The sequence below is a fragment of the Pithys albifrons genome, chromosome 18, assembly GCF_047495875.1.
Source record: "Pithys albifrons albifrons isolate INPA30051 chromosome 18, PitAlb_v1, whole genome shotgun sequence".
NCBI classification, from domain to species: domain Eukaryota; kingdom Metazoa; phylum Chordata; class Aves; order Passeriformes; family Thamnophilidae; genus Pithys; species Pithys albifrons.
In genome coordinates, this window is record NC_092475.1 from 8,053,042 (window position 1) to 8,079,733 (window position 26,692).

Sequence of the window (26,692 nt, forward strand, 5' to 3'; positions counted from 1 at the left end):
CTCAGCGGGGAAGCTGCAGCCAGTGGAGGACACGATTCTCTCGCTGAACTCTCCAAAAGCCTTGGAAATCTTACAGTTGTGTCATATGCTGGTTTGGGGAATGCTAGTCCGGAGGCAGCCGCCAGCCCTCTTTCACTTCTTTATTTATTTTTTTTCGCTTTGCACCGAGTTTAATTTGGGTAGCAGGATTCAGCAGTTTTAAGTTGGAAAAAACTTAGTGGAAGAAGATATTTTAGGAAAACCCTGTCATGTGAACTAGTGGGAGCCGATCAAACCGAGCTATTAAAAGAAAGACATTGTATTTTTAAACGGGGCAGCCTAGGGCAGCCAACCTGTGTGCCCAAAACCGCGGAGCCGGGGCTGCTCCCCCGCTGCAGCTCCGCGTGGGAGGAGGCCGAGCTTTCCGTCGGGATCGCCCATTCTCCGCTCGCTCTGGGATCCCCTTTGGCAGGGCCGGGTGTCCTCGACCCCCCCCCAGGTTGTGTGTGACCCCCCCAGCTCGCCCCTTCCCAACTGTCCTTCATGACCCCCCTCCCCTAAAGCCCTGTCCCAGTTCCCTTCTCGGCGTTTCCCAGTGCAATTATAGCGACGGATGCTGGGGAGACTGGTCAGACCCACAGCGAGGCGTTCGGGTAACAAGGGTGCTCATTACTTATTTCTCCCGGCTAATATTTAATAAAAATCGTTTTGCTCTCCAAGCAGAGCAGCAGTCTCCGTTTCCCTTTAATGTTTCCAAATAGGAATCAGGTGGTTCTGACTTTGCTTCACCTGATGCCAACAGTGGCTTCGATCGAACATGCCGCCGACTCAGGTGTGACACCTGTGCGTGGTACCGCGTGGGACCGGAGCTGCTGGAGCAGCGCCGGGGCTTTGCGGGATCTCTCTCGTAGCTTCAAAGCTGCTCACTGAGAGGGCTCGGAACGGGCAAAGCCTCCAGGTACGAGCCTGAGAGTCAGGTGCAACTTTTCGGTCCTTCCCCTCCCTCCCAGAGCTCGGGCAGGAATATCCTCACGGGAGTGCGGCTGGGGCGCGGTGCCCTCAAGCGGGGTCGGTGCTCAGCCCTGCGGGGATGGGGAGGAAAAGGGCACCCCAGGACCTGGCGGGGTGCAAGGGGGCACTCACTGCGGGGGCTCCGGGGGTACTGGGACGGGGGTCCTCCGCACCCCGGGGCAGAGGGTTGCATAACGGGCCCGCGGGGCTGGGGAAGGTATTTCCGCCCCGACGTGTCCAAAGATGACAAAGGGTAGGAAAGTGAGGTGCGCTGAGTTTCCCTGGGCTGCCTGCAGTTGCTAGCCTGCAGGACAACAAACCCGAGAAGCAGAAAGTTTGATTGTGATACCTCCTTCGAGTCGATTTGGGGAGTGAGGGAGTGAAAGATGGAAATGCGGGGCGGGTGCCAGGCACCCCTCCGCACGCAGCCCGGCCAAGTCCCGCTGCCGTGACTCAGCGCGGGGCTCCGGCTGACCCCGGCAGCCACCCGGCTTGCAGCGCACCCCGAGGGGCGGCAGAGCTGCCACCCTCCCCGGACAATGTGACCTCTTCTTCTCTGCTGGAAAAAACTGCAAGTGCAGTTGCACGGAGATCCTGAGCCCAGCACCGAACCGAGAGGCAGATGCTCCTTAGCACATTAGTGAAAACTATACGTTGTAAGGCAGCCGCAGTTCATGACATCTCTGACTTTATTTTCCTGTTTTCTTTTGCTTTATTTTCCTGTTTATACATAGGACGTGTAAACACACAACGGGTTGTCTTGGTTTCAGAGGCTTCCTTGGCTATTTCATTCTTGCTAAGATCCACGTGTATCAGTGGAAATCCATGGGTTTGCTCCTCTCTCTCTTCTAAATTGGTCTAAAAATAGGAACACAGAGAGGTCTGTGAACCACCACTAAACAAATACACCGATTTTTAATTTTTCTTTTAGTCTTTGTATGAAGAATTGAGCCAATAGTAATTAAAAGTTAAAACCTTTGCCAGTAACAAGATGGGTATTAATAGGGTGCTGGTGAATTTAAAAGACATAAATATAAGCTGAAGACTTCGTTTTTCTGAATGATTTATTCAAAGGTAAAAGCAACAGGAGCCTGAGCTTGTCTCTGCTGGGAAGAAGGAAAACTTCTGCACAGAAGCCCTGTTACTTTGAAAGGTTTTGCAGTTCCTGCGAGTTTTGTTTAAAAAGCACACACTGGGATTTTTAACATCATCCATATTTCTTTCTTTCTCGCTCTCTAACTTTCTGCTCAACAATTAAGTGCTTGTGCTGCAGACTGAGAAAGCCGCAGAGCTGCCTTGGCCCGGAGCTGGGAGACGTCATGGATTCCTGAGTGTGAAGTTGCAGGAAAGCCCTCAGTTTGGGAGATGGAGGCGATCCAGGGGTTTCCATGGCACTGGGATAAACAGGAGGAAACAGTGAGGGAATCCCGTTATTTTACAGCATTCAAAGACTATAAACACTCGGAGCAGGGAAGGAAGTGGCCTTTCCCTCTCTAGTAACCCTCATCTCAGAGCAGAGAACTGACTTCACTTCAGGAACAAGCTCAGCCCAGTTCAGATCCCTCTTTGCACCTCCAAACACTTACTGTGGAGGCGAGCAAGAGGGGTTCCCTCTGTCCGGGCGGCATTGGTTGAACATGGTTTAAAGGAGATTTTTTTTCTTTTTTTTTTAAATATTTTTTTCCTGCTTTTTTTTATTTTTTTTGTAATTCCTGATGCAGCGAGAAACTGCCTGCAGGCTGGTACACTACCACCACATCATGAGGTCTATGGATCAAGGTAGGGTCTGACTGCTGTGCTGTGTGTGCCTTCTGTGCGCTCCCCTCCCCGGGGCTTGGCAGGTCCTTCCCCGGCCCGGGGGTCTGTCCGATCGCAGGCTGGGTGGGCAGGAGGGGTTCATGGTGAGAAAAATCCCTCGGGGAAGGGACTGTGGAGTGGCTTTATGTTTGGTTTGAAGAGCTCCGCCACGGCGGTACAAATCTGTCTGGAGGAGCCTTCTTTAAACTCCAGCCAGAGGGACTCTCCTTTTCCAAGCCATCACCCCAGGAGTCTCGCTGACTAACCCGGCCGCTTAACCCTTCCGCCGCCTGCCCAGGTCAGGGGCTCGGGGCGTCGCAGTGGCTTTTCGGCGGGGCCCGGCGGAGCGCTCGGGGCCAGGCCAGGGCTCCGCGGCCGCGCTGCCCGCGCGGTGTCCGTGGGTGCCGTCGGGGCCGGTCCCCCCGCGGGGCGGGCGGGCGCGGCCGAGCCGTGCGGCGGGGCGGGGGGCTCGGGGCTGCGGGGTCCCTCCGCACTGTGCGGTGCCGGTGGAGGCAAGAGTTAAGCACGACGAGAGGAGGAGCCTGTCCTGCTGTCAGCCCCGTGCGCGCCCCCCGCGCGGCCGCCCCGACCCGAGCCACGACCCCCTTTCGCAGCGCAGGTCTCCGCGCTGCCAGCCCGGGGCAGGGGGTCTGCGGCTCCTCCCTCGTCCTCCCTCCGGGCTGCGGGCCCCGGGTAAGGGCCGTGCGAGCGGAGGCGGAGGGGGCTGCAGGCTCGCACGGAGCGGCACAGAGGGCACCGCTCCGAGTAGTGTTGGGGAGGGCGCTCCGGGCACAGCCGTGCGGGGGGTTCTTGGTGTCGGCGTGGCCGCCAGCGGAGGATGCTCCGCGCAAGCAAAGCCCTCGCCGCCCGCAACCCGGCTCCCGTGTCGCATCCGTGGACCAGCGAGCCCGGCTGCCCCCGCCGAGCCCCGCAGCCCCCGCCCGTGCGGCCCGGCCGCGCCTCCGGGACTCTCGGGGGGCGCTGCGCCCGCAGGCCGAGCGGGAGGCGCAGGTGAGTGGAGTTTTGACAGGACTGCCGGTCCGGAGAGAAGGGGCAGGATGTGGAGAAGGGAAGCGCTATTCCATCCACCCGCTCCATCCTCGATTCCCCCGCCCGCGCTGGCACCGCCGCTCGGCCGCTGAGTCAGAGCCGCCCGGGGCCGGCGGAGGGTGTGCGGGATCCGAGGGACGAGCCGAGTATCGCAGGGCTGTCTTTGAAGGGCCCTTAGTAGCGGCTGTTTGTTTTCTCCTGCCATAGTGAGCTCTCCGGGCACCTGCCAAAACACACTCGTTAACACCTACACCCAAAGGGGGATCATCCGAGAGCTCTGGTTCTCGGACAAGCCAATGACTCTGAGTGGCTTTATACCGCCTTAGGATCAGGCCATTGCCCGGCCTCTTGTCTCCTCGGCTTTCTCCAGACAAAACTCCCTCTTTCCTGAATGCTCCAGCTGCTCTTAGTCACTCTCACAACATCCCGTGGAAGTTATTTTGCTGCAGAGAGCAGCAAAAGGAATAAGGAGATTCTTGCCCTTCTCAGTGATCCAGCTTTCACCTGCTACACTGTATGAGCACATCAAAGTACAAGGCAGCTCTCCAGTGACAGTACCACAGCTCCTTCCAGTGCTGCACAGCTCTGCTTTCCCCAGAGTAGATATTGCCCAGAGCCCAAAATGAAAAGCACTGGTTTATTCTTTTTATTACCAGATCAAATGTTTGAGATCACAGTAGCCAGCTGAGCAGTGCAGTCAGTTGCACAAGAGAGCCTAGAGATGCTCCAATAACAATATGCTCCTGAGCCCTGAAAGTTATTTTTCACTTGTGCAAATGCTCCTGCCACTGGTGCAGGGCTGATTGGAGCAGACCCTGCCACTGATTTGCCTTTGTGTCACAAGGCTGGTCCCAACATTCCCACAGAGAAAATGCAGCATGAAACTGCAAGGGGTTAATAGTACATGGCACTTTAAGGATCAGTCTCTGGCTTTGGGAGGATTTCTGCACCCACAACGAAGTGTAAGAGTCTTACTAATACAGGGTGTATAAATGATGATGTGTTAATAATTTTAAGCTCTCATTCCCTTTTATGATTAGAGCAGGCTCAGAATGAGGAATGGAGGCTTTCCATAGCCTAACACCCTGCTAGCAAAAAGCTGCATCAGTAGCTGTGCTCTCCGAGCTGTGCTTCTGCAAGAGGCAGCCACAGCAGAGATTTTTCACCACGTGACCATGGGTCCCTGTGTCATCTTGTGGTCCCCCATCTGTCAGTGCTCTGTCCCTTGAAGCACCCCCTTTCTCTCATTCAGCCTGTCCTGTGGGACACAGTTACACCAGCTACAGTCAGCAAATGACTTCAGTGTCTTTCATATAGGGTAGGGATCACATTCACAGATGGGACACTGACATAACTGCAGCACTCTTTTAAAACATTCCAACAGATATTCTAAGTTAAATGTTTCATCATTCATTATTTTAAAAATAGCCAAGGATAATAATATCCTAGAACTTCTTTTCCACTACTGGCTTAATCTACTTTTTAAAAACTATGATATGTGCATTCCTTTGGTTTGCACAGCAGACTTCAGAACTTCATGGGAACATGGAGATATGAGCCATTTTTCCATTGTCCTTTATTGCCAAACCACTTTAAGCCTGAAATTGGGGGGTAATATCTCTAACTCAACCTCACCCCAAAATTGAATAGTAGCTTGTGTGTATGTGTGCCTCTCAAAGGAACTACCAGATATTTCTCCCCTCTCTCTCCCTCCTTTTTTTTTCTAATAGCACTCCCCACACTCCAGACCAAGCAACTAGTCACTCACAGTCTGAGCTCATTTTAAAGAGCTTGGATTAAGTCCATGTGCAAGTTTTAGTTGCCTGTTAAATTTCTAATGCCTGCCACATACACCATTAGAACACTTAGATTTTTAAGACAGCATTGACTCATATTTTCTTTCGGTTTTAGCTGCTAAATAGACAAGCACCATTCTTAATCCACTTTTTTCTACCTCTCTTTCTGTTAAAAGGTTTAGTATGAAGGTATAGCGGTATTACAGATCAGTGTAAATTACATGCCATGTGGGGCCACATAATAATTAGCAGTCACCATATCTCTGAGAAGATCATATAAAATTTTCTTCAGCTGGAAGCATCCTCTGATCCCTCATTGTAGTGAAGTTATTGGTACAACGAAAACAGTGTGACAGTATAATAATAAAATGAAAATAATAAATTATAAATTACATTTGCAATACATTTAAACATCAAGAAATATGTTAAGTACTTTTAAAATAACAGTCTGTATTGCACTAGAAACTACTCTTTCTTAGCTCTGTTTTTGGATACCCTGTCCCTGAGTACCTGGGCAGTCCAGTATTCACATACTTTTAAAGTTTATTGAGGCACAGCCCTGCCAAAGGCAAGAACTGATCCAACTATGTGGAAAAGGACTCCTTCCATTCTCCAGTTCCCTGAAATGGCAGCACAACGTATTTCCAGTTCTGCTCTGTGTGGAGCCTGCTGCAAGTATACGTGGCTGCAATTTTTGTTAATGCTGCCAAGGACAGGCTTTGCTTCAGTTCTTGAAATACCTTTTTGGCTCATGAAAACAGCTTTACAGAAAAAAAGCAGGAGTTAATGCTGACTCCCAGATCTCCAGTGAGTGCTGTGAGCCCAAGGGGAGCTGTGACCAGTGGCCAGGGGCTGAGGTCATGTTGGCCTTCTGATAGTGGTAACAGGAGAAATACATGGAGGATCCTCATAGAAAGAAAGTGTTTCTGATATGAGAAAGATGGAAATTCAGGGAAACCAACTAGCATCTCTGGTCTTTGGACACTATTCCAGCCTTCCACTCCAGCCCTAATGGAAAACAAGCACTGGGAAGTGTTGGTCACGTTGTTTGGGTTTTTCCTTTGATCTGGAGTGGTCAGATGATTTTTCTGCATGTGTGTGTTGAGTCGAAGAGCCTGCAGTCTATTTTAGTCTAGGAGCTTCCCTGCCTTTTCTTCACTGCTAATTATTAATGACAGACTGTGGGCAGTATTTCTCACTTATGTAGTTATTAACAGCTAAAACTTAAACCATTTATAATGTTTTATTCTCTTTGTGGGCTTGAGAGCCTGGTTTGGGTCTAAATTAAAACATGCTCAGCCTTAGAGGGCTCCAGAAATGACAGCTGTCCCTTGAAATGAATTCTGCTGCTGTTTGTACCTAGCAATGGCTTCGTGCACCTCTAACATTTAGGTCAGATCTCTGTTTTGCAGATTTGCACCATTTCTGCACTGATAGGTTCAGACCCAGTCCACAGTGTAAAGCACTAGAACTCAGATCTCTGTGTACTCAGAGCATGTGGAAACTGTTATTCCTACAGGTTAAGCCATAGTGATCCTATGAAACCCGTGTCCTTATGTGCCCTGAGAGCTGCAGGAGGAATCTAGTTGATTGATGCCTGGACGCTCTTGCCCCTTGACATCAAGTTGTCTGTTGGGCAAAAAAAGTTGAATCCCATAAACTGAGCTAATTCCTACATTTCTCTAACACTTTTCTCATTGCTGTCTTGTCACTCCAACTCCTCGCCAGTGTCAGAATTTATGATTACGTGTATTAGCAGTGAAACTATTTCGCATGACATGGTTGTCTTGGAAAGCAAAAGGTACATTTTCCATTTGTAGAGTATTACTAATTCTAGGAGTGGCTGACGATAAGTTTGAAACTTCTTATGCTTAATGGAGTACAGGCAAACTTGGAATAAGGATGGGATAACGCTTTAGCAGAGGTTGGGGTCATTTCCCCATGCTCTCCTGCCAGTCACTCACATCTCACTTAAAAAGCCTGATGTTATTGTTCATGTCATTTCTTTTTGTGGCTGATACAATTGATGCTCTCCAATTGTGCTCCGTGTGCTGTTAGTGCAGGGGTGACAACTCTCTTTAATGCTAAGCCAAGATCAGCAACTATATTTGGTTTTCCTAATGAATTTCAAACAGAAGGGCCAATGGTAAAAGGCCAGCACTTAGCAAACGGTAAGCATCATTGTGCAACAGATATAAATAGTTCAATTCAATATATGCTTAAACAATTCAGAACAAATCAATCCCTCAAACAAAGCAGCACGAGTTCCCCAAGGAGCCTCACATTCCTGAGGGTAAGATCTCAAGCCCATCTGCAGCTTTCTGGGGTGCCTCGTTTGTGGATGCCTGTCCCAAGGCCGCTCATGGGTGGCTGCTCCGGCTCTCCTGCCCATCCCGGTCGTGGCAGAGCCCCGGCTCTGGCTGAGGGACACACTGCAGAGCCGCAGAGCCAGCGCCTTGTGGAGCCTGGGAATTGTTGCAGCACAGGAGGTGGACTTGAGTTGTGGTCTCCAGCTCAACCACAGAGCAAGCACTGGATTCTGTCCGAAACAGGCTCCAGCAGTTCCTGCCCGGAGCAAGGAACAGGAGTCAGGGAGCAGCCTCTTGTGGCACAGACACAGACACAGCCTGTGGCCCTTCCACTCAGCACCCATGCGTGTGCGTGCCCTGCAGGGCCCAGTGCCGCCCACTGGCACCAGCAAAGCACCATTTGAGCAGCTTCTGCAGTGTGTACAGGACAAAGTCACGTAGTTTGATCTGAGCAAGCCAAGCCATTGATCTGAGCAAGCCATTGTGTTACTATGTATATTATGCATTACTACTTGTCTTTTTAGTCTTTGCTGAGTTAAAGCTTGGCATTGATAGCTGTGAAATCACTCATTAATGTAGTGCTGTGAATTTGGAATAATGGCTTTTTCCTCTCCATTTAAATTGCACTTCACTATGGAGCGAATATACCATCTTCTGTAAACATTTCAGTAAACACCCTGGCGTATCCCATCTGCAGGATAACCTGACCTTTCTGACAGCCAGGTTTCCCTATCCCTTGGCACTTTCTAGTAACAATTTAATACCACAAAGCCTGATTCCCATGTGACTGCTGCCCACACATGCAGCCTCACAGTGGGTTTTGCTGCTCCTTGACACCCCCTTCAGCCCCAGCCCTGTGCAGTGTTTCTACTCATCCCAGGTGCCTCTGATGCCTCCCAATAGCTCCCTGGGTTGACTGGACAGTATTGGGCTTCTTCTAAAGCTCAGTGTAGAAACTGATCACAAACAGTAAGAAAACTGTGTTCTTGCCCTCTGGAGTAGCAAAGGATGGAGCAAAAGGGTGTGATGAGGAGACAATGTATCATTACTTGACTGGACATATTCATTAGGAAGGCAACAGAGTTAAGCCCAAACAGAGATTCTGGTTCATATGTGCTCTAAAACAGACTTTCTGTGACCTTAGACAAGTAACATGGGGTCAGACTTGTCATGTAGTTAATGTTGCTGTGCTGACAGGCTTAGCAAATAAAAACAAGCTGAAGTAAACACCCAAATACTTTTTTAATGATCTTGGTCCCCCTGCCTTTGCCTCCCTGCCCTGTCTACAGACTAAGAGCATTTTTCAAACTCACAGACCTGATGACAGCCATCTGTACGCTAATAAAGGGCACCATACAAACAGGTATGTGCAAGGGAACAGCCTTCTGACCACAGTCCTCTGAACACACAAATTTAGGGTCTCCAGTTACCCACGAGTGAAGTCACTCTGGTTGCAGCAGCCATCAGAGGGAAAGGAGGCTGCCTGGGGGCACCAACCAGCACCCTGTTCAGGGCCTGGAGAAGATGCTGATGAATAGATGCAATGTGGTGGAGGTGGCTGAGGGGACCTGGACAAGCTGGCAGCACCAGCAGTGTGGTCAGTGGGGAACGTCAGAGAGCCCATTCTCTGAAATGCTGTTTGTGAGCAAGGCAGGAGGAGAACAGAGGCTTTCTGCATGATGGACTTGATGTCTCTAAGGGTGCTCCAGTTACCAGATGTTGGCCTGTGACTGCAGCAACCTGCCTGCTGCTGCCCTGACTGTAGCCTGCCATGGGAAGCAGGAGCATGTGGTGCAGGACCCATGAAACCTGAAGAAAGCAAAGCCAGTATCTGGACTGCCTAGAGCTGCTGGAGACCCTGGAAACCTCAACAGAAAGGGGCTTGACTGCAGACGAGGCAGAGAGTAATGCCCAACATGGGGTAGCAGGGCAGAGATGCCCACCCGACGGGGGTAATTTCTAGGGGCTCCCCGTTACCTCTCTTGCAGCCCTGCTTTTTCTATGTCCATTCTACCTCCCCTGAGCCCAGGTCCTTTCGTCCCGCTCCAACCGCGACCCCCGTGGCCGCGCTGCCGGTCCGGCGGGGCCGGTGCGGTGCTGCTCGGGCCGGGCACGGCTCCTCCTCCCGGGGGCGGCCCCGGCGGCAGGTGCCTGCCCGGAGCAGGAAGCTGCCACTGCTGTCGCTCGGCCCCGCGTGTGCCGCCGCCGGGCTCGCTGCCCGCACCCGCCGTCGGGGCACCGCGCCCGCCGCCGCCTCGGCCGCCACAGCTTTTTTTGCTGTTTTACGCCCCTTATTCCCTCTTTTTTTGTTTGTTTTTATCCCGTGCCCTCTGACTTCTCTGCACTTGTACTTGGAAGGACACCGCCGGGGGCTGCGGCTGCCGCACTCTGGGCGCTCCGGCCCCGGGCGGGCTCCGCTGCCCGCGGGCGCTGTCGCTGTCATGAGCGCCCCGGCCCCCGACCCCGACCCCGGCCCGCGGGATGGGCATCCCGGGCACGGCCCCGGCACGGCCCGGCCGGCCAGCCCGCAGGAGGAGTTCGACTTCTCCATCCTCTTCGACTACGACTACGACTACGTGAAGCCGATCGAAGGTTGGTGAGGAGCCGCCGAGAAGGAGCTGCGGCCGCGTCCCGACGGGGCGGCGGAGCCGCCTGTGCCGCCCCAGCGCTGCTGCTGCGCCCTCGGCGGCTCCTCGTGGGACACCACTGGGCCTGCCCTGCCCTGCCGGGGCCGGGCGCTGGATGCCGGCGATGCGCTGCTTGGCAGGGCCGGGCGGGTCGGGTTTGGCGGGGCTGCTTTGCCCGGCAGATGCTTGCGAAGGGTCACTGGCTCGGTCCCCATCCTGTGCTACAGTGTCTGAAGGCGGCCGTGGCACCCCCTCTTGTTCCCAAAGCTATGCACCCGGGAGTGGGTGCAGCTGCCAGAGGTGGAGCAGAGGAGCTCAGCGCAGTTGGTCGCCTTGTGACCATCATCATCATCATCGTGCTTAGAGTGTGTTCTGGAAACTCAAAAAGGCAGTTCGAGCACTGGGGCTTGGAACCCCGAGGAATTAATCACCTACTGTGAGCCTGAGCATCCTGCTTGGATGGCAGGGAGCTGGGCAGATCTAGTTGCCAATTTGGTCCAAACCCCGTAAGTTAAGTTAAAATTAAGAAAGATTTGCAGACTTCTACTTCTCTGAGCTTATGCTATAATACTAAAAGCACTGCTAAGTGCCCCATAGCTTCCTAAATGATAATTCTATCAGTTGATGATAGTAAAAAGTGAGACTTTCTTACCCATAAAACACAGATTTGTGTAAACCAGGCAAAGGTAAAAGAGAGAGGACCCAGAGGACTGAATTGCTGGGCTATTGTTTCTAAGATACATTCATTTTGGTTCTGCACAGTGGAGAGGTGGCGTTTCTCTGGGGCATCTGAAGAGAGATGTTTTGTTCCTAAGGGACAGTGCAGGAGGAGCCCTTTGAGGCCTAAATCTTAGTATCATTATTGAAACAGAGTTATTAGTAAGTTTTGCTCTTTGTGTCCTGGTTTAAATATACAGATGTGCACCAGCATCAAAGCAGAGTGAGGATGGTTAATGTCATCAGATGCACAAAGTTGAATTTTCTTTCAGGGTTTCATGTAGATCAAACTGTGCTGAAATAAATTCATGATGGGGAGAGGTCAGTGATTTTAATAAAAATACAGGAAATCTCAGTGAAAGCTTCAGCTGCTGATTTGTTCACAACTCTGTGGTAAACAGTAATGCTGTGAAGCTTGAAGTGGGAGGTTCTACAGAATATAATAGTACGTAGGTGGGGGGTAGAAAGTTTAATCTTCAAACCACATAAACGCGGAGCAGAGTATGCTTATTGTAGAAGTAACTTCCTTCTTGAGCCTGCTTTCTCCACATTTGAATGACTGGGAACCATAATTAGTAGTAATTTTGTTTGTTCCAAAGATGGAAATCATTAGCATAAAAAAAAAAATCACAACCATATATATTGTAATCTGGAGAGCATTCTCCCTGTCTTTGAAAAGACACCAGCTAGAGTCTGTAGGCAATCCAGGATACATCCATGACCTTTAATGTACAAAAGATTAAAGCATGTTTACATGAGAACAGAAAATGTTCACATTTTGAGGAAGGACTTTATCCACATGCCGGTGGTAAATGATGCTCATTGTTCATATGCAATTCTGGCCTCGTCTGAACTGCAGTTGGGCAAACAAGGCCTTTTCAGAGATTGATTCAAAGTGGAACCAAAACCATAGGAGTGTCTGTGGATCCCAATGCTTTAGTCTGGTTCCTACATTTGGAGCCTGTTTGAAAGAGGCTGTGGTGTCCTCACAGCCTGGACTGCTCCACCCACTGCTTATGACATGTCCTCTAATAACAAATCTCTGTAAGCATACTAAAAGGGAGTTTTTAAATTAAAAAAAAAATAGGAAGAAAAGGAAATTTGAGGCTCTAGGAATGGATTGGGATGAAAGTTTATTTCTGATGGAATTTTTTTTAAAAGGTTGGGATTTGGCAGTGTCCACCCAAACTTGTGTTTTAGAAGTAGGATCTATATCACAACTTGTTGCCATGGGAATGCCAGAAATATCTTTGCTGAAAGTGGCTGGCATTCAGTAGTGCTTATGTGTGCCTAAGACAACGGGAACATGGAATGCTATAAAAGGAACAGGGAAAAGAAGGGTAAGTAAAAGTTCTACGGTCAATATTATTGGTATTAGATATTCCTCTCTAAGTCAACCATTTCCAAAAGCAAGAGTGCTGTACAAAAGGCCATTTTTCCTGTGCCTTTTACCTTTACTTGCCAGACTTTAATTAGCAATTATCTTCTCAGCGTTTGCAAACGAGAAACATCTGCTGAACTCAGTGGTGTGCCCAGGTGAACAGGATTTGGGGAGTGTTGGCAGGACAGGTATCCTGTGCTGTTAAATTGAAGTTAGGATTTCACTTGGCCTTTGAGGATGTTTTCTCCCTCCTTTTAAAACAAAATGTTAGTTGCATTCCCTTTAGAGTTACCTGTGCAGGTGTTGCCAGTGGTATCCTAAGTATTAGCTTATCTCAGATTTGACAGGTGTTGCATATCCTTATTTATCAGTGGAGAATATTGACAGAGAGTTAATGAACATTTACAAATGGGCTCCTACAAATCAGGCTCCCTGATCAGTAGGTTCTAATCAGTGTTTTGTGTATTCTTCCTAATACATGTTGTTAGCTACTATGAGAGACAAAACACTGAAAAGCCTCTCTGATTCAGTAGCTCTCTTCATGCAGTTTTGTGGTGTTCACTGTGTGATGGATCTGCTGATAAGTAAAGCTGCCACAGAATTTTTAATTTCTGAGGTTAACCCTTCTGGGACTTTATCTTCTGAGGGGTATTTTGAAAGTCCAAACAAAACCTATCTGTAAATAAGATTCCAGACAAAATCCTGCCCTGAGACAACAGATGAGAGTGCAGATGGAAAAGACTATTTTCTTGTAGGCTCAAGCCCTTGCTGTAGCTCAGCAGACTCTTACATTGCATCTGGTGATCTGAATCTACAAGGTCTGTGTGTGTATAATGCAGAGAGAGGAAGCAGGGAGCATCTATAAATATTAATATTCCTCTAAATGCTTGTTTGTACGTAGACAGGCTCCCAGAAATGTTGCCATGTCTTGTAGGTGTCAAGCCCTGTACAATTTGCCTCATTGGGGAATTTTTCTCCCAGATGCAAAGCTATTAAAATGGAAAAAACTGAAAGTGCATGCAGCTGGGTCCTGGGGCCTGGCTCAGGAACACAGGAGGCAGTGTTCAGCACTGCCATAAAGAACCAAATATGCACATCTAACAGAGAATTCCAGATTTCAGTCAGGAAACCAGCTCTCACTTGGTGCTTCCAAGCAGTTTGTGTAAATAACAGACAACCTGGGTTTGGAAAAATGCACAAAAGCTCTGCACTGGGCCCTTCAAATGACAATAAGCAAGTTAATTAAGAAAAAAATTGACTGTTTTACTTAGGCAAATAAGGAACTCCATTTAAATCCCAAGAGCTGCACTGCAGCAAGAGGATGTGAGGTCAAAGCCAAACTTCAGCTGCTGCCCTCCCTTGGCTGCTTTGTCCCACACGTGTCTATCTTTAGCTTTCCCTAGATGATGGTTTGGATAAACCCAGCATGTAATGCATGATCTTTTATTCCCTAATTTCATGCTAATTGGCAAGGTCACATTTGACTGACTGGATGGCTTTGAAGTAACTGCCTTGTTTTAAACCAGAGGAGGGTGGCCCTTGCAGAGCCATTTGAGCACACACTGGTGAGGTCCTGGGCTTGGGGAACCTCTGGAGCTTGGCAGGACCCAGCAGGGCTTTACTTTCTGCCTCTTGGAGGTGTGTGAAAAGGAGTTTTATAAATCAAGGGTTGAATCCTTTGAAACTTAAATCCCTTGATCTCTTTCACCAGTGATTTAACTCTGTTGGGTCTTAAGAGCACTCCTGAGGGTTCTCATCTGGGGAGGCTGCCCAGCTTTCATAGGGTTGGGAGAACTGCCTGCACCCTTCCTGGGCCTGCCCAGAGGAGCTGGTTTGTTGGTTATGTGCAGTACAGTAGCATGCAGAGCCCTGGGAATGGAAGCATGCTGTCTAGGTGAAAAACTTGCTTTCTTTTAACCCCCTGTCAAAGCAGAAGGATCTTTTGGTACTGAATCAGAGGGTGATTTAGCAGTGAAATCTCAGGCTGGGAAATGCCCCAGTGAGGGGAGATGGGGAAGTGCTGTATCTGGCTGTGCAGAGAAGCTGTGCTGAGGCTTCTGTACTGTTTGCTGAGATGTCCATCAGAAAAGCAGTGGGAAAGGACTTTGCTGGAGTCTTTCAGTCTGTGTTGTGGGATGCATTGTGCAGGAATGGATGAACCCTTGAAGGTGTCACAGCCTTGGGTGCAAACCTGTGCCTCTGGTGAACATCCTTTCTCCATCTGCCCCCTCAAATGCAAGAGCTTGAAGCTGTTTACAAAAGCAAACTTCTGGTGGTGGTGGTGGGGTGTTGGCTCTGGTCTGTCCTCTCCTGGCATAGATTCCTAACCTCAGTTTGGCCGGGAATGGAGTAGCCAGTCCCCTCCTACTGAAGCAAAAGGCAGGATTGCTCCTGATTTTAATGGAAGAGCCGTGTATTTCTGAGAGCTGCAGTTGCTGCTTCAGCCCTCAGCCCCGTTTCCCTCCCGGGTGAGGTCAGAGCCTTTCGTTGTAGCATCACCGGCGTCTCCATGGTGATAGACCGTGACGTCACCGGCGTGGGCAGCAGCAGCAGCCGGGACAGTGATTTCATTGTACCCCTGGGGTTCTGCAGGTCTGTGCCTCGGTCGAGAGATGGCCCCAGACCCCCCAAGCCTGGCTTCTGACGAGGCAGTGCCGATGAGTCAGGGCCGGCAGCCGCTCCCTGCGAAGCCGCAGCCCCCGGGAGCGTTGCCTGGAGCTGTTCTCTGAGGTTTGGTCTGCAGCGTTGCCCACGGTCCTGCTGCATTGAGGATATGCCATGTGGGGGGAAAAGTAAATATTGTTGCTGTGCAGAAGCTGTGGGTGTGTGCTTGGCCAGGGGCTGTGGCCTCGGTGAGCTGTGCCAGCTGCAGGACCCAGGAGCTCTGCGGAGCTCTGGCCGTGCAGACAAGGGCACGCTGGGGCTTGTTGTTGTGTGTAAACGTGTTATTAATACCTGGAACGTGGATCCTCTGGGAGGGTGAATGCCAAGGGTGAAAATGCTCTTTTAAGTGAAAGTGCTCTTTTAAGCACAATATTACAGGGATAAGCAAAGAAAATGTAGGTTATCTAAAGCCCAGTTTTTAGTGGGCAGACACTGTGGGTGGTCATGTTTGTGATTCAGAAGACTTTAAAAATTACACATGCACATACGAAGGCATGCTTGCTTTTCCCATACCCCTTGACATGAATCTACCTACACTGGCTTTGCTGATCATATTCTGAGGAGTTTTAGTTCTTTACCTGCTGTCTGTATATGTGGCACAGGTAAAACAGTTTGATGTGTAAGATGGGGGCAACTTTAACGTGGGTGTGTTGAATGGGAAACTGAAAGGGTCGCCTGTTCCTTGATGTGCAGCAGTTCAGCTTGGAGAGTTTTTCTGCGATTGTTGGTCACTGCACAAATCCTGCTCAAGCCCTGGCATCGAGCCTCGCTGTGCTTGGTGCTGGTTTTGCTGCCTTGCATCAGCTGAAACTGGGGAGAGCGATGTTTGGTGTGTCTGTGGGGCGTGTGTTACTCTGCTGATGCCGAAGGCGTGCCGAGTTCTATTAAAAGTGATTCTCAGCACCCATATCTAGGCTTGATGTGTCAGATCTGAGTGATGGGGATGACACACTATTCCTGTGAGTGCCAAAGCTCTGAAATCAACGATACTAAAATATGTTCGGCTCAGAATTCAGTTACTCGTTGCTGTTTTCCCATCCCCAGAACAGCTGCGTGCTGGGATTAAAAGCCAGAGGGAACCTTAAGAAATCTGCAGGCTGGACCCTCCTGTGCATCTCCCCTCCTGTCACCACAGGCATTCTGTGTGTTGGTTTGTTTGCTCAGCTCTCGGAGTTTCCTGCTAAACATGAAGCCTCAGCAGTTCCTGAAAACAAACAGAAACCCCCTAAAATTCTGTCAAAATCTCTTTGCTTATGAAAATTTCGCTACAAACTTTTGCAGCCATTGCAGAAAGCACAGTCAGCTCCTACCTGGCTTTATGTCTCACATTATTTTCTTATGGGAAATGTTGTCTCATGTCATGTAGGAGTTAGAGAAAATGCTGGAACAGTTATTTGAATTTGTCTTTACCTGTGACACCTGTGCCCAGGGTGAGCAGATGTGTAAATTAATCCCAAACTGTAGAGTTGTTTCACCTATTTCCTGCTGGATACATTGAAAGCTTTAAAAATAGATAAAAATCCTGATAGTACTTTGCATGCTGTTCTGTGATGACAAATATTATTCAGCTCCCAGGCTGTGGAACCTCCAGGAGCTGATGTACATGGTCTGTCCTGGGGATACCTGGCATGTCTCCAGTCTCTTGGACACCCCTGGCATTAAACACCTGATGGAGTGCTGGGACTAGATCAGAACTGGGCTCAATGATGCTGGTGGAAATTCTGTGTTGCCTGGAACCCTGTGCTTTGCAACCTGGGGATAGTTTGCAAGATGAGGATCTCTGCAAATTGAGGATTTTTTGCACCAGGAGAGAGGGTTGCACTGAACACTTCCCTGTTTTTGTGTATTCTATAATCTCTCTCTGGCCAGTTGAATTGGAACATGATTGCCTGTAACCATGGGGCTGGATCCTTTCTATCTCTCTCCCTGTTCTAACAAGTATTTGTGAATGTGTTTTCTGATCATCTGGTGCATTCTCATGTGAAACCTGTCACCAAAACTTGCTGACGTGATGTGGAGCCAAACAAATCCTCACACAGAACTGACTTTTTAATTTAAGAGCTTGAACTCAGCTTTGGTTTCATGAAGGGCTTGGCTGTGTAAGAAAGGTTTTTCTCCCTTCAACAAAAGCTGTTTCTCAACATTTTGGTTTTACCTATTTGGAGGTGATTTTGTGATGTGATGGTCTCAGTCCAGCTCCTGGTTGACAAAATTTGACTGAAGTAACAGCAACCCAGTTGGTGCCAAGGGGTATATTTGGCAGAAAGAGCAGGAGGGCCAGCACTGACATGGGCAGGGAGGCTGACTCACTGCTGACCCTTCCAGGTGATCCTCGAGGTCAGGCTCAGGCAGTGTGGAGGTGTTTGCAGTGCTTCTGTCTATCCTGCACCTGCTCTGAGCACTTGAGCTTCCCTGGCTCTTAATCCAGCACTTTTCACAAGCATTAACTGCAGTTAAAGAGTTAAACAAATACTAAGCTATTATCAGATCACAACCAGTTTATAAATATGCATTTTTTAATCCATGATTGCTCAGCTTCTGTAATAATATCTATAGTCTTAAAGAGACCCTTCTTTTTCCAGAAGAACCGACTCCACATAAAACCAACAGCCCACCCTCTGGAGTTACATACGATCATGATGTCTTGGACTGTGGCCTCAAGCCATGCCCCCTGCCTTTTCCTAGCCTTTCTGCAGATCCCATGGGCAGATATGGACAGCCAGATAGCATAGGGACAACACCTACACACCCTGCCAACGCTGCAGGGGCCTCTGCTCCAAGCCCTAGGATTGAAATTACTCCATATCATGAACTGATTCATTCAGGGGGTCCCTTCCGCAGCAGAGACACAGATGTTCTTTTGGTAGAACATCAGTCAAACTCAGCTACCACTAGCCCAAGGGTTACCCTGCCTGTCCCTGGCTTTGAGGGCTACAGAGAACCACTGTGTCTGAGCCCAGCTAGTAGCGGCTCCTCTGCAAGTTTCATTTCAGAGACAAATGTATCTCCTTGCACGTCACCATGTGTTTCACCAAATAATGGTCCTAGTGATGACCTTTGTCCACAGTTTCAAAACATCCATACTCATTATTCTCCTAGAACCTCTCCAATAATGTCACCACGAACAAGCATCACGGAGGAAACCTGCTTGGGACGACATTCACCATCACCCTGTCCCAACTCAAGGTCTTCATCACCAGGTGCAAAACGGAGGTACTCTTGCACTGAGCTCTACAGCACTCAGCTGCCTTCCACTTCTCCACGACAGTCAAGGACCCCCTCTCCACAATCCTCTCCTCGCATCCCCTTGAGAGAAGACAACTCTTCAGTTACTTACACGCAGTTGCCCAGCGCTTCTCTTGCCATGGATGCTATGAGCAGCCTTCCTGCGGATCCTTCCTGTGGTGTTCCCACGAAAATGTGGAAAACCAGCCCTGATCCTTCATCAATGTCTTCCCACAAAAACAGCATTTCATGTCACGTCTTTCAGACTGTTGACTTCCATGGGCCTTGTGAGCAAGAGGACAGGAGAAACTCAGCCCCAGAGTCAATTCTGTTGGTACCTCCATCCTGGACAAAGCAACTGGTGCCTGCAATACCCATCTGCAGGTATGTAATCCTTCCTTTGGGGGTGTGTTTTCTCATGGCGTGGTGTCCTCTATCATGCGTGATGATCCTTGGGGAGTGTTTTCTTGGGCAGATCCCGCTGCACACCAGAGCTAAGTCCTCAGGGATAGCACTGGTTAATGGGACCCCATTATGATTCTGAGAGATGAATAAATCTGGGTGTGGAAGGCACATCCTCAAAGTGGTTCACTGATAGTGTGGTACACTGCAAATTCAAATTGCCAAATGATTTGTCTAAATAGGAGATTGCAGACAGTCTTTGACAAAGGCTGAACACTCTGGTGCTGTCCTGCCACTTTAGAAGAAAATTATGGGATTGCTTTTGTAAAAACAGTCACAAATTTCCATCAAGGATGAAAATGCTGTAAGTAATTCCTGATTCAAAACAGAGTACAGCTCTCCAAGTCATCGTTCAATCAACTCAAAGTGACTTGTTGTTGGTTGTTAATTTGTTAATTGTTCCTTCAGCTGAATCTTAGCCATTGGCACTCCCCTCATCAACTGCCTCCAGTCTGGCACCAGGGGCAGGGCTGGACCCTGAGTGGTGCAAGTCTGCCAGGACTGAGGGTGCCAAGTGTGTGACTCAGCTCCCAGTACCACTGCCACCCTGCCATCCAGCTCAGCACCAGGGCTATCTCCTTGATCATATTATCCCAGGCTACTCCCAACCTGCTAAACACAAATTCCAAGTGAAAGAACACAGGCTGTGACTTCCCTTGGCTTGTTAGACTGGTCCTGGAAGCAGCTTGTGCTCACAAAGTAAGAGTAGTTTAAAATCCACTACAAGCTCTAGTCCATTTCAGTGTATACATTTCATGTTAAAAACCCGTGTGTATTTTTGTAACAGGAAAACTAGTAACAGGTAAGAATATTTAGCATTTTATTCACATGCATTTTAAAATTTATGGAAATCATAAAGGTTGTTAATTTACACAACTGGTAGGTAGTGGTAAATTAAGTTAATATTTCACAACATGTGTTCTGTGATCAATGTTTGACACACAGCAAAAGCTAGATAAAAGAGGGAGATCTTTGGAAAAACATAACTGCTACAGGTATTTCTGTTCAAGAAATAGAAATATCTTGCTCTCTTCTGCATGGAGATGAGTGCACAGAAATTATTGTCCTGATCCTGAATTTCAGCACAGTTTGTAACCAAATGTGAGCAGGACAGCACAGTCTCACCGGAATCAATAGCAGACTCCTAAATGTTTCAGCCAGAGCAGCCCCAGTGGGGTGCTGGGGGAACGATGGGATGGGGCTTTGGGAAATGGAGTGCTCAGGAGTTTCACTGGAGTGTCCTCTCTCTGCCCAGTTTGCCTGTCCAGTCGCTCCCACCCCTGGAGTGGCCCCTGTCCAGCCAGGCGGGCTCCTACGAGCTGCGGATTGAGGTACAGCCAAAGCCCCACCACCGCGCCCACTACGAGACCGAGGGCAGCCGCGGCGCCGTCAAGGCACCCACCGGGGGCCACCCCGTGGTCCAGGTAAGTGACTTACAACATCTTCTTAGAGGAAAAGTGGGGCTGAGTTAATTTCTGAACAGCTTGCTGGGGGCTGGCCCTGAAAGAGAAGGACCCTGTGTGCTTGTGGATGGGCTTAAAAGTCTGAAGCTGAACTGTGGTGAAGTCCAAGATACTTGGAAGGCTTGTTTGGATTAACTCGAGGAAGCTCAGAAACTTGGGCAATGTCTTTGCCACCTTTTCTGGGGTTTATGTTAAATCTCCTGTGACCTAATTCTGTCATAAGATGCCTGATTATCCTGAATTTCAGCTGATCCCATTTTATCTTGACAACAGACACTTCTGTGTAAACTAAGGCTTTTTGTGGGGTTCAAAATGTACAGACATCAAGCCTGGCTTTCAAACTGTTTAGCTCAGTGACCCACCAAACTCAGATTTAAAAGAACTGGCAGATCAGATCATGGCAGATCTGCAGCCCCATGTCGTCCTGCCAGCAGTGAATGAAGGTTTTGGAGCTGTGCTGCCCACGTTCCCACATGGCAGGTCCATGAGCAGAGTCGTGTTGTGTGTCTGAGTGTTTCTAACATCTGCTCCTCTCTGGGCTCTAGAGCCAAACTGTACAAGTCTCATATACATTCTCTTCAAGCTTAAAAAAAGGCAAATCAACCTTCATTACCCTTGATGAGAGTTGGATTAGGAAGGCCTGGATGTTCAGCTGGAGCTTCCCCAGAGTTAACAGCTGCCTTTTGCTAGAAATGTCTTTCATGCATTTGATTTTCCTTAGCAATTTTTCTTTTTTTTTCCCCCTCTCCCCAGGTTATGTGGTTATACTTCTAATTTTAAGCCCTTTTAAAAATTTAGGTCAGAGAATTTCCACCCTGTGTAATTCAGGCACTCAATACATCCATTTCAATCTGATGCTTGGTTTATCTGTAACTTGCTGATGCTGTGCCCCTCCTGTGTGCTGCTTGTCATCAGTGCAGCCTTCTGTGTGTCCTGGATGAACAGCCCTGAGGGGAAACCTGTGCTAGCTGTAGTAGCTGTGTGACAAGGAGTCAGCAGGGCAAGGGAATTCCACAGGAGTGAAGAAGATTTCATTGAAAAGTTTGGCCTGTATAGAGCTGTAAATAAACAGAGGACATGTTTTCAGCTTTGTGATGCTGTAGAGAAAGGGTGAATGAGTTTAGGTAGGAGTTCCCTTGCAACTGGGGTTGACGTCACTACAGAAATAAAATTTTGTATCTCTTTTGAGATATCATTTATATGGTCCTGAAGAGTCCATTTCTGGTCCAAGCTGTGCTTGTGAGAAGGGAGGCCACTGATGAAACAAGTGAGGGAAATCCAAGCTGACAGTGGTGGAGAGAACAAATTTGTCCCTCTGCTGACCTGAGGGCTGGATGAGCTGAACCCTTATTCTGTTCTGGAAGGTGATGGGCTTTTCCTTCACCTTTCAAAGGGTGATATAAAATACTGGCTGAGGAGCTACTCTGTAGCCATCTGGGGCCACATCGGTGTTTTCCCTGCTTTCGCCCTCGTTTCAGCCCATATCTGAGGAGGAAAGCCAAAGCCAGGCTGTCAGCGTGATAAGTTCTGGTGGTGATGTGTGATAGCAGGGCAGGCTGGCCACAGCTTTCACTGAGCAAAGTTGGGCTGCATCCTCCAGATGGTCTTGATCCACTCAGGACTTGCATGAACCAGGCAAATGTTGACAATTATGCTTAATTTTAAGCATGTGATCAATACCACTAATTTCACTGGGTTGATTTATGCTTAACTCCGAACATATGTTCAATACTCCCCTGCAGGCTCACCCCCTTTTAAAATCAAGCCATGAATTGTGAAATCAATGAATTTAGTTTACTTTGGTAGAGCTGGGCTCACATGAATGTAGTGGATATTTGAGTAAAGGCTGCAGGGTAATAATAAATATCAGTCACATTTGCCAATATATGCAGGCTTTTTAGTTTGGGTCTGAGAAGCTCAGAGCCCTCTGTGTGTGTTTGAGGCTACCTGGCAAATCAGCACTTGGTCCTGCCTCAGTTTGTTACAAACACAGTATCATTTACCTTCTCAAGGTATTCCTCTCAACTGGGTGTTTCTCATGACATGGGGAAATAGAAATTATTTGCTTCCTTCCTGTAATCAATAACAAAGACGGATTTATATTTTCTGGTGGAAGCAGGAACCAATATTCCTAGTTTTATCATAATTTGCCATCAAACTTCAGGATCTAAAACTATAAATTCAAATGTCCACATGAGTTTCCCAAGCAGATGTGCCTCTGCACAGCTGTTCCTGCATCTGGGGAAAATGTGGACAGTTTCTTTCTGAAGGTTTATTATAAAGCTGGAAGTATTTGTTGGATTTGTGTTCACTTGAACATAACAAGGTTCATATGGATGCTAAGCAATGAGATAGTTGCACCTGTATGTTTTATGGCATATGAAACTGGGGGAGGCTGGTAAAATCCAAAGCTTTCATGTCATAAGTTACTTGGCTTCAAAGTTTCTTTTTTTTTCTTTCTCCTTTTTTCCCCTCAATGAATTTTAACTTTTGTGTTCCTGTCAGATGCAAACAGAGAATGAAACAGGAGAGATTTGTCAAAGGTGGGCACTGTGTTGCGAGAAGTTTGCATAAGTTTAAGGCAACGAAATTAAATTGTTCTTCCACTATTTTGATTACCTTTTCTAAACTACAATGTCTTTCTAAGAAAATCTGATTTAAAAAAAATTTCCCATTAAATTAACCCTCCATGTGAGTAATTACCCAGCTGAATTTTCGGGAGGAAGAGATATTGGCTGGGTTTTGCAGTATGGTGTTGGTCTGCAATATTTTTTTTTTTCTTTTGGAAATTGCATTTTGCATGCAAGTTTCTTCTTTTGGGTGCTCTGAAGCTACAGACCAGCAGATCTCATATCCTCCAGGCCTTATCTTGTGGTTTATCTTTCTGATGCTGCTTCCTCTTCTTCACGTGTCAAGCCCTGAGAGTCTGTGCACAAGGCTCAGCACCATTTGTGCACTCCAAGTACAGCAGAAGAAGAGTCTGGCTAATAAAACCTCTGGCCAGATGACCACATGGAATAGGGCATTTACTTTACCTGGAGGAGGAAAAGAGACACCATTCCTGCCATGTAACCTTCATCTAATTTCAGGGACCATCTGGGGTCCCATGGAGAAGTGTAGGCTCCCAGTTTAGGTGTTTCGAGTCACTCTTGGGAGGAACCTAAAGCTTGCTGTTAACTATAGAGAAACTCTGGCCTGTGTTTTGGGGATGTAAGTTGGATGTGAGTATCCCTCAGGTGTCAAATTGCTAAGAACAGCAAGGAAATCCTGCACAGCAAGGACAAAGCTGAAGTTTCCATGCACCTGCCACCTAGCAGGTCCATCCGGTCACTGAGCTTGCAGAAGGGGTTGGCATTTTTGGTTTGCAGCTCTTTTTCACCAAAGTTGAAGGATAGCTTCTTATTTGTACCCAGCTGCTCCAGTCAAGGCTCTGGAAGAGACCATCCAGCAGGAAAGGCAGTGATGGTCCCTGTGTGAAGAGGGATGGAGTAGCAGTCCAACACAAACTTGACTTGTAAAAATTCAATACGTTACCCAACTACTTAGCTTGGCACAGCATCCAAATGTAGGCCAGGGCTCCAAAACCACAGAGCTCAAGTGGAGGACAGCGATGGTTGCAGTGTACTCTCAGCCCATCCTGTGCCTGTGTGTGCTGGTCTCCTCCTCTTTAAAGCTTGAAAGCTGTACAGAGAGGGGCTCCTGTTCAGCACCGCCAACCCAACTTTCCCCTGGGTTTTAGCTTTTGAAATTGTGGTGACTTTCACTGCCTCTTTTTCTTATTAAATGGAAGCTGGAATGGCAGAGTTGTTACTGGAGCTCACAGGAGCTGCTTTACAATAACAAGCGTATGTTCCACTTTGCTTTTATATTTGAATTTTGCTGTATGGGTTTTCTTGTGGTTTCTCAGTCAAAGGAGACATTGTTTCTCAGCCTGGGCTTCCCATGGGGCTCTGACTTTTAACTGTATGTGACTTCCAGCATTCAGCTAATTCATTGGTGTATTAGTGAAACCTTTGATGGAAACTCAAAACCAAATCACAGTTTGATATTGTGATTCACACTCTCACATGGGGGCTGGGCTGGAGACACGCTCCTGCTGGAACCCCAGCCAGCCCTCCCAGGGAGATTTACTGCCTAGGGCACATTGGAGGAGCTGAGTTTGTCCTTTCCCTCCCACCTTCCCAACTGCTCTGCTCAGCAAAGGGGAAGTCCAGGCTGTGCTGGACTCGTGTGGCAGAGCCAGCTCATGCTCTGCAGCATCTTTGTGCCATTCTCATGGCCTTCACTTCCCTTTTCTAGTGAGTGGGAGCTTGGCAGGTTTTGGCTCTCGCAGGATTTCTGTCCCCAGACCAGGAGCAATGTGTGACAAACTGCCTGCACGTTTCACGCCTGATTTGCCCACAGGACTATAGGACTTGTTTGCACAACTGTGATCTTTGTGGGGGCCTCTTGAGCTTTGAGCTCTTGGGCTGTGGATATATTTACTGTTGGTACATGTGCTACTGCAGGGATTAATGTGCAGAGCTGAAAATGGGGGTTTTAGTTACATCTGGGAAGCTCTCTTCAAAACTAACATCCCACTAAATTTAAGGGTAGGTCAGTAGGGCAGTGAACTGCTAATGTGGCTGTGCCTTGAGATCTGTCTATCTGAAAGCTCAGGGAAGCCATTGAGGAAATGAAAAGCTGAATAAATCAAAAGTAGTGTAGGGAAACACAGACGAGGCTGAAGTTTGCTTTTGTTTAGATGTGAAACAGGACTGGAAAACAGGGAATATCAAATATGATCTCTAATAAAGCAAGATTAGATGGAGGGCTGACCCATATGCTTCTCTAACTAGTGCAAGAAGGGAAGTGCTGGATAACAGTGGGAATAATTAGCTTCTGGGGGAATTTAACTGGGGATAAGTTGCATGCTCTGTTGTTTAAATTCTTTGAAGTGGGTCTCCATCCCCCTATGTGAGAGGGACACTGTCACCCAGATGTGGCTGAGCGAGTGCAGCTCACTCAGTCCCTAGGAGGACAGGCAGGGTGCAATTGGGGTGCAGAGGTGCAGGGCAGGGGTCAGTGAGCCCTGTGCCTCAAGGGAGCAGTGGGATTTTCCCATGTGCCAGCCTGCTTTGAGTTAGAGGTGAATGAAAAGCTCCCACTGAAACTTTTGAGCCCTATTTAGATTGCATTGCTTTTGATGGAAAGGAGCTCTGGCAGAGGTGAAGGGAAGGGGGATGTACTGACTGTTCTGAGGGTGATGGCTGTGCTGTGCAGATCAGGCTGTGTGGATTGGAAATATGCCTGGATTAAGCAGATGCAAGATTTAGGCTACTCTGAAGTGTAGGTTTTCACTGCAGAACTGTCCGTGGGGGAGTCAGTGTGCTGTAAACCAAAGCTGGAATTTCTGGTTGTTTGCCATGAATGTGGACACTTCCAGTGCAGCAGGAACACCAGCATAACTCATCCCGTTCAGGGTGGGTTTGAGTATGCACAGGAGAAGTTCACATTGGGTGGATAGTGCTGTAAACTCACATCTGAACTCTCTGTTCATGGGCTTCTCCGTCCAGCTAAGCCTCCAGTTCCTCCTTTCCTCTCTCGAGACCAATGTCTGTTGGCCTAGAAGTGCCTCACGCCAAGCCAGCGCTCACACCTGGGTCTCCTCTGTCCCAAGAGAGCATCGTGCTCGCCGGGCAAATGGCTCTTCAGGGGGCACTGGGCTCATCCTGCCTGCTCTGTGGACATTTTCTGGGATCTCTATTTCATTCAGAAACAACTGTTGAAACCCTGATGCTTCCAGCAGACCTGAGCTATTCTCTCTCTAATTATGTCTCATATTGTGGGTTTCAGAATGAGAAAGAAATTGGGGAGGAGAGAGGTTCCTGGAGCTTGCTATTTTTATTTCTTTTTTTTCTTGTTTTCTTTTTTCCAAAAATGGTTTTGGCTGAGATCCTTTCCAAAATCTGACTGATGTTCAGTCCAATAGCCAGTGCCTGAGCAAAGGCCATAGTGTGGTTCCTGGATCCCAAACCTGCCTTACTGGAGGCTCAGCACTGAGCCCTGGCAGAAGGCTCAGCTCAGGGTACTGGGTTCAGCACAGTCAAGTCAATCACTTTGAGCTGAAATGAGAATCTCCAAGATGCTCTTCGTGCTGTCCCACTTGCCCCTTGTCACCATGGTTACTCTTCAAGCTTTGTGCCTCATCTGGGTTGCCAGGTGGGATGCT

General features: G+C 48.4%; 1 protein-coding gene across 7 annotated transcripts in view; it reads left to right on the top strand.

Annotated features, from left to right (window-relative positions):
• Positions 1 to 2,549: 2,549 nt before the first annotated feature.
• Positions 2,550 to 26,692, top strand: part of NFATC2 (nuclear factor of activated T cells 2) — a 90,688-nt gene continuing 66,545 nt past the window's right edge. For 3 of the 7 annotated variants that reach the window (XM_071572716.1, XM_071572714.1, XM_071572717.1), the window contains exons 1-3: positions 10,138 to 10,534; positions 17,914 to 18,940; positions 20,274 to 20,442. In XM_071572716.1, the coding sequence (XP_071428817.1) occupies positions 10,384 to 10,534; positions 17,914 to 18,940; positions 20,274 to 20,442 (1,347 nt within the window). In that variant the 5' untranslated portion in view covers positions 10,138 to 10,383. Of the gene's footprint in view, positions 2,770 to 10,137; positions 10,535 to 17,913; positions 18,941 to 20,273; positions 20,443 to 26,692 lie in introns of those variants that run through there. The other 4 variants (XM_071572720.1, XM_071572715.1, XM_071572719.1 and 1 more) reach the window with 4 other exon arrangements.